The following is an 8,368-nucleotide window of genomic DNA, read 5'->3' on the forward strand; positions in this document are numbered from 1 at the left end:
TCTTTCTGCCCCCCCCCCGCCCCCCCAGGTGGACACCCTGACCACAGAGTTGAGTGCAGAGCGCAGCACAGCCCAGAAGAGCGAAAACGCTCGCCAGCAACTGGAGCGTCAAAACAAGGAGCTCCGGGCCAAGCTGGGCGAGCTGGAGGGCTCTGTGAAGAACAGGTTCAAGGCCTCCATCACTGCCCTGGAGGCCAAGATAGCACAGCTGGAGGAGCAGCTGGAGCAGGAGGCCAAGTGAGAGTTCTTCCCCTTGCTTAAACTAATCAACATAATCAGAGGGAGCACTTTTAAAAACAATAAACAAGGTTCAAATATGAGATGGGAATTGAGTTGACAGTTAGAATATACGTGTGGGTGTAACATGTAACGCTAAATCTTCTTCACTGAAGGGAGCGAGCAACAGCCAACAAGATCGTGAGGAGGACCGAGAAGAAGCTGAAGGAAATCTGCATGCAGGTGGAGGATGAGCGTCGCCATGCCGACCAGTTTAAAGAGCAAGTACGTCTGTCACTGCTGAAATTAACACTGCTGTTGTTTGCTGTTTTCAAGCACTTGCCACTTTATTTTTAAAAGGCAAAACATTTTGAGCTTTATCAACCGATTTCTTTTTCTCGGCACTTTCCAACGTGCGTTTTGTGTCTCATCTCGTGCTGTAATTGTTTTCTAATTGTTTCCACTGGGACAAATAAGCTTTAATTAGTGTCTGCCATTATGCAAATGACACAGTTACGACCTAATGATACAACAATCACTAAAAACTGCTGCAAAACTTTCTGAACTTTCCTACAAACCAGTTAAGAAAAACAGATCAGGTCCTTTGCACACGTTTTGTATTTATTGTAATGTGTGTTTTTCTTTGTTGTGTGTGTGTGTGTGTGTGTGTGTGTGTGTGTGTGAAGGTGGAAAAGGCGAGCTCTCGCATGAAGCAGCTGAAGCGTCAGCTGGAGGAGGCTGAGGAGGAGGCCACGAGGGCCAACGCCTCACGCAGGAAACTGCAGAGGGAGCTGGACGACGCCACCGAGGCCAGCGAGGGTCTGAGCCGTGAGGTCCACACGCTCAAGAACCGCCTCAGGTACGGTGTGGTAGACAAAACACCCACTATCTGTCAGTCGCCATTTATCCTTTTATTGTATTAGCTATATTCCTGGATGCTTAGTTTTTAACAACTTGGTGCTGACCGTATTCCAGTGACATTACCACACACTGTTATATCAATATTTGCTATTATTAATTTTTTTAAAACAACATTCCCTTTCCCTCCATTCCTTCTCCTCCTCCTCCTCCTCCTCCTCCTCCTCCTCCTCCTCCTGCAGGCGTGGCGGCCCCATCAGCTTCTCCTCCACTCGCTCCGGCAGACGTCAGCTGCAGGTGGAGGGATCTTCCCTGGACCTCCTGTCCGACGACGAGCTGGAAAACAAGATCACTGACAACAACGCCAACGAGACGCCGGCGCCGCAGCCGGAGTAGAGGAGCGGAAGCCTTCACTTTTGCTCTCCCATTCACTTCTCACCCCACACACACAGAAAACCCCAGACACTCCCAGCTTGAATAGGGACCCTCTTCCCGCCCCTCTGGCCACTTCAGCACTTAATTAAAGGACCCTCGCAGCCCCCGTCTGGACAGATCTGCTCACTCCAAACCACACACAGCATGATCTAAGAAAACCCCTTATCCCTGACCTTTCTCCTCAACCCTTAAACCTTAGCACACACCAGCAGTTGGACCCCCAACGCTCCCTTTTAATACCCCACTTAAGGTTGTAAGAAGCACTACTTTGCCTTACCCCTCCTTGTCAAGCTGCAGGGCTTTATAAAAGCAACTCCAATCATGCGTTGAGTGAAGACTACTTCAGTAACCCCTTATAACAACTCCCTAATCCCTCCGTGCACATGTTAGAAATGAGTAAATCTTCAGATTGAGTTCTGCTCGTCAATCAGTGAGTGCACGCGTGTCAGGACGGTACTTCTCCTCGGTCGGACCAGTATTTAGCTCTTTCAAAACGCTTCCCAACGCTAAAATAAAAGCACTGCAATATTTGAAAGGAACGGATCCTGATGAAAGCGAACGACCTTCTGACATTATTTTTTCATCAAGTTTCTGACATACAGTATCATATCAGTCAGTTTAGTCGTGTTAGTTGAACTGTAACTGAATAGTATTTTTCCAGTCCTATGGCGGGATTGTTTGCTTGCATATGAATATAGTCATGTGACTGTAAGCTGCCTTGTCGCCTCAGCGCTACAGACCGTTGCTCCTTTGACCAGTATTGGTTTCTCCAATGTTTGACAGTAGGTCAGTGTTGACTTGTAATTATTTGGTGTGAGTGCTGAAAGCGGCGATCACACTCATCTTCTCTTGCGCTACTTCTTCTTCTTCTTCTTCTTCTTCTTCTGTGCCTTTTTCGCTCACTCAAAACTCAAAACCCATTTATGCCTCATATACTGTTCATATATTGAACCATTTTCATAAAATATTCATAAATTTGCATATGAAATGAGATATTAGTGGAAACCTGATTTTCTTTGATTTGTATGTCTTCCTCCAGCGTTCATGTGACCCCGATGATCGATATGTCAAACAGTTTGGGATTCTTTGTAGATGGGTGCTATGACTTTTCTTATTGATAACTTTTATACTTTTTGTGTTATTAAGATTTAAAAACAATCCAATAGACATCAACTGTATTTATATCTCTGCTATTGTATACAGTGCAAACTCCATTCATATTTCAAAATGCTCAGTATTGCACATTGATCAACTGTACTCATCATTATGACATGTACAGTTCATGAGTTATTAGGAATTATATATAATGCATTAAAGTCTATGGAGCCCATTTCACTCCCATTGTGTTTCTCACTCATCTGTATTAACTACAAACTCCATTCACAATGTAAAATCCTGCACAGTGATGAATTGAGTCCACGATGATGCCACTGAATTAGTAATGTCATCCATTTTTCAAACTTTGACAATCAACATGACAACAGCTGCATTTTTTTTTTTTACGTTTTTTGCATTTTGCCAAAGACAGTATGACACAGTACAAAGGTCTCTGACCGGAACTGAACTGGAGACGTTGCAGATATATGGTAAAGTCACTTGTGAAGTAAGTTCTGCTTTTACTCCACAAAACTCCAGAGGGAAATTTTTACACCACTAGATTTATCTGACAGCTATAGAAACCACACGCTACTTATAAAATGATGATTTTATTTTGATGATTTTTTTTAAATATGATACGCTTATAAAATTCAATTCAAGATTAAACCAGTGGTTCCCAATCTTTTTGGCTTTTTGGAGCCCTTTGTCAAAGTCTTTGAGGTGTTTGCAGTTCCACCAAATAGATGTCAGGTTTATGTCAACTGGACCCAAACGCAGACAAACATAAGACTGGAAGGTGGACTGAAAATACTTTATTGATGAAAAACTCTTGCAGACAAACAACTTACAGGCTTGACAAACAAAAATATCAAAGGTCCAACCATAGGAGGCAAAACTGGTGGAAACTGTGGCACAGGAACAAAAACACAAGGAGCACGTGAGTAAGAGACGCAAGGAAACATCAAAAATCCAAACTCAAGAGGAAAAATAGGACGAACTGACAGACAAAGGGGAAGATAGAGACTTAAATACACAAGGGTAATCACACACAGGTGAAACACATTAAGGCGAGTCAGACAATGTACATGGGGGGAAACAGGACAAAAGCAGGAAGTAAAACGCGTAAAATTAATAAAGTACAGTTCTTAAGTAAATGTAGTTCATGACACGATTAAAAAACCGACAACTTAAAAACAGATAATCAAATAAAGTTGCTCAGTCTAGAAATGCCCTTGCGCACAAGTGTGCACATGTGTCTTTCCGTCACTGGGGTGTTGATGGATTATGAAGGGGCCTGTGTTGGGCGAACACCAGGCCTTCAGTGTTGCAGCCTGCAGCCGAGGGTCGTGACCCCACAGTGGCTCAGTGTAAACAAACCATCTTACAGTTGTTATTTTTTAAGGTTAAGCCAGGTGGTCCATTCCCGCTGATCCCTCAGATTTCTTGCATCCATGCTTTGGGGAAATCCTAATGAAAGTTTGTGTGGCTGCCACAACCGCAACCACTCATGACCCTGCAACTTACATTTTGTCTTTTCATTTCATTTCTCAAGAGATCCAAACCACCCTCTTCATATCACATACATTTTTCTGTGAAATGCAACTGTGTCGGTTTTTCGAAAGGCTGTAAAATGCTGTCATTGTGCTGCCAGTTTAAGATGATGACAGTGGAGGATTAGCATCCCAACAGAAGCTGCAGGAGGGAGAAAGCTGGAAGACACAAGGGTTTGAACAGAGATCTGATATGTCATCGTCGGAGTCAGAATAAAACTGTGTCGTCTAATCTATCTCCATCAACTGTGGGACTGTGAAGCCGGGCAGGCAGGAGAAAACTGACAAACTATAGTAAGGCATAAAAGTCATAAAAACGTCATGACTTATTTACATATATATAGTTATATTTCTTTTTTAAAAGTTATGATAATTTGTTTAACGAAATATAATAAATCAGATATAATTAATGAAATGATGGATCAAATATAATAAATCAGATAGAGTAAAATCACTGCAGTGTGTCTGGAAATATTTCTGTAAATTTCTATAATAGTATTACTGTCATATTATTCCTGAAAACAAACAGTTAATCTGCAAATATATTATGAAAAATATTCTTGTAATAGATTGTCATAACTTTTAAAACCTAAATATTGACGATAGTATTCACGATGTGGATCAGCACGTCATTGATGTGATGTAAAAAAGTGACTTCAGGACATCGTAATATAGTATGGCATTAAAAGTCATTAAAAACATAGTACAGTAAGGCATAAAGATGTCAGTTAGGCATAAAAAGTCTTTAAAAAGTCATGGTATACTAAGGCATGAAGACTCATAAAAGCGACATAAGGTCATAAAAACACCATAGCATAGTATAAATGCATAAAACATAGTATAATAAGGCATAAAAAGGTCATAAAAACATCACAGGATAGTGAGGCATAACAAGTCATAAAAACGTCATAGTATAATAAGGCATAAAAAAGTCATAGTATACTAATGTTAGGATTAGGACCTTGTGTTCCTTTTCTTTCCCTCTTGTGCTCTGCTTTTTTCCCCTCCCTCCAGTGTGTGTGTGTGTGTGTGTGTGTGTATGTGTATGTATGTGTGTCTGTGTCAGCTGGTCGAGGCTTCCGGATTCCTGCTCCCTCCAGTTTCCATACTCACCTGCTTCTCATCATACAATCAACTCCACAACCGGCCGCAGTATAAAGGACCAGTTCAATTTACCATTCCCTACCATTCTCTCGTTTGTAAAAGTGGTTTTAAATCTGCGGCCAAGCTCAGCTTGCTGTTTGCTCTAAGTCTTTCTGAACTTTTTGTGGTGTAAAAAATGTCATAGGACAGTTAGGCATTAAAAGCCATAAAAACGAAATAGTATTGTAAGGCATTAAAGGTGGTAAAAATGACATAGTATAGTAAGGCACAAAAAGTCATAAAAACTTCATAGTACAGTAAGGCATAAGAAGTCATAAAAACGACATAGTATAGTAAGGCATAAAAAGTCATGAAAACATCATAGTATAGTAAGGCATAAAAAATCATGAAAACATCATAGTATAGTAAGGCATAAAAAGTCATGAAAACATCATAGTATAGTAAGGCATAAAAAGTCATGAAAACGACATAGTATAGTAAGGCATAAAAAGTCATGAAAACATCATAGTATAGTAAGGCATAAAAAGTCATAAAAGCATCATAGTATAGTAAGGCAAAATAAAGTAAAAATATAGTAAGGCATTAAAAGTCATAAAAACGACATTATATAGTAAGGCATAAAAAGTCACAAAAACGACATAGTATAGTAAGGCATAAAAGTCATGAAAACATCATAGTATAGTAAGGCATAAAAAGTCATAAAAACGACATAGTATAGTAAGGCATAAAAAGTCATAAGTATAGTAACGCATTAAGAGTCATAAAAACGTCATAGTATAGTAAGGCATAAAAACGTCATAGTATAGTAAGGCATAAAAAGTCATAAAAACATCATAGTATATTAAGGCATAAAAAGTCATGAAAACATCATAGTATAGTGAGGCATAAAAAGTCACAAGTATATTAATGCATTAAGAGTCATAAAAACGTCACAGTATAGTAAGGCATGAAAACGTCATAATATAGTAGGGAATAAGAAGTCATAAAAACGACATAGTGTAGTAAGGCATAAAAAGTCATGAAAACATCATAGTATAGTAAGGCATAAAAAGTCATGAAAACATCATAGTGTAGTAAGGCATAAAAACGTCATAGTATAGTAAGGCATACAAAGTCATGAAAACATCATAGTATATTAAGGCATAAAAATTCATAAAAACGACATAGTATAGTAAGGCATAAAAAGTCATAAATATAGTAAGGCATTAAAAGTCATAAAAACGTCACAGTATAGTAAGGCATAAAAATTCATAAAAACTACATAGTATAGTAAGCCATAAAAATTCATAAAAACGACATAGTATAGTAAGGCAAAAAAAGTCATAGTATAGTAAGGCATAAACAGTCATGAAAACATCATAGTATAGTAAGGCATAAAAAGTCATAAAAATAACATAGTATAGTAAGGCATAGAAAGTCATAGTATAGTAAGGCATAAAAAGTCATAAAAACGACATAGTATTGTCAGGCATAAAAATTCATGAAAACATCATAGTATAGTAAGGCATAAAAATTCATAAAAACGACATAGTATAGTAAGGCATAAAAAGTCATAAAAACGACAAGTATAGAAAGGCATAAAAAGTCATAAAAACGACATTGTATAGTAAGGCATAAAAAGTCATAAAAACGACATGGTATAGTAAGGCATAAAAAGTCATGAAAACATCATAGTATAGTAAGGCATAAAAAGTCATAAAAATGTCACAGTATAGTGAGGCATAAAAATTCATGAAAACATCATAGTATAGTAAGGCATAAAAAGTCATAAAAACGTCACAGTATAGTAAGGCATAAAAATTCATAAAAACGACATAGTATAGTAAGGCATAAAAAGTCATAAATATAGTAAGGCATAAAAAGTCATAAATATAGTAAGGCATAAAAAGTCATAGTATAGTAAGGCATAAAAAGTCATAAAAACGACATAGTATATTAAGGCATAAAAAGTCATAAAAATAACATAGTATAGTAAGGCATAGAAAGTCATAGTATAGTAAGGCATAAAAAGTCATAAAAACGACATTGTATAGTAAGGCATAAAAAGTCATAAAAACGACATAGTATTGTCAGGCATAAAAATTCATGAAAACATCATCGTATAGTAAGGCATAAAAAGTCATAAAAATAACATAGTATAGTAAGGCATAGAAAGTCATAAAAACGACATCGTATAGTAAGGCATAAAAAGTCATAAAAATGTAACAGTATAGTAAGGCATAAAAAGTCATGAAAACATCATAGTATAGTAAGGCATAAAAAGACATAAATATAGTAAGGCATAAAAAGTCATAGTATAGTAAGGCATAAAAAGTCATAAAAACGACATAGTATAGTAAGGCATAAAAAGTCATAAAAATAATATAGTATAGTAAGGCATAGAAAGTCATAAAAACAACATAGTATAGTAAGGCATAAAAAGTCATGAAAACATCATAGTATAGTAAGGCATAAAAAGTCATAGATATAGTAAGGCATAAAAAGTCATAAAAACGACATAGATATAGTAAGGCATAAAAAGTCATAAAAACGACATAGTATAGTAAGGCATAAAAAGTCATAAGTATAGTAACGCATTAAGAGTCATAAAAACGTCATAGTATAGTAAGGCATAAAAACGTCATAGTATAGTAAGGCATAAAAAGTCATGAAAACGTCATAGTATATTAAGGCATAAAATGTCATGAAAACATCATAGTATAGTAAGGCATAAAAAGTCACAAGTATATTAAGGCATTAAGAGTCATAAAAACGTCACAGTATAGTAAGGCATGAAAACGTCATTATATAGTAGGGAATAAGAAGTCATAAAAACGACATAGTGTAGTAAGGCATAAAAAGTCATGAAAACATCATAGTATAGTAAGGCATAAAAAGTCATGAAAACATCATAGTGTAGCAAGGCATAAAAACGTCATAGTATAGTAAGGCATACAAAGTCATGAAAACATCATAGTATATTAAGGCATAAAAATTCATAAAAACGACATAGTATAGTAAGGCATAAAAAGTCATAAATATAGTAAGGCATTAAAAGTCATAAAAACGTCACAGTATAGTAAGGCATAAAAATTCATAAAAACTACATAGTATAGTAAGCCATAAAA

The 8,368-nt window shown here is 36.8% G+C and overlaps 1 protein-coding gene across 3 annotated transcripts in view; it reads left to right on the forward strand.

The window, feature by feature from the left end:
• The window catches only part of LOC111662481 (myosin-10), a 50,223-nt gene extending 47,379 nt beyond the window's left edge, over positions 1-2,844 (forward strand). For all 3 annotated transcript variants that reach the window (XM_023416358.2, XM_023416359.2, XM_087176664.1), the window contains 4 exons: positions 29-237; positions 393-501; positions 903-1,075; positions 1,317-2,844. In XM_023416358.2, the coding sequence (XP_023272126.1) occupies positions 29-237; positions 393-501; positions 903-1,075; positions 1,317-1,470 (645 nt within the window). In that variant the 3' untranslated portion in view covers positions 1,471-2,844. The remainder of the gene's footprint in view (positions 1-28; positions 238-392; positions 502-902; positions 1,076-1,316) is intronic.
• Positions 2,845-8,368: the final 5,524 nt, after the last annotated feature.

Source organism: Seriola lalandi, unplaced genomic scaffold (genome assembly GCF_002814215.2).
Source record: "Seriola lalandi dorsalis isolate HSWRI2012SDOR001 ecotype SW California unplaced genomic scaffold, Sedor1 jcf7180002054563, whole genome shotgun sequence".
Lineage (NCBI taxonomy): Eukaryota > Metazoa > Chordata > Actinopteri > Carangiformes > Carangidae > Seriola > Seriola lalandi.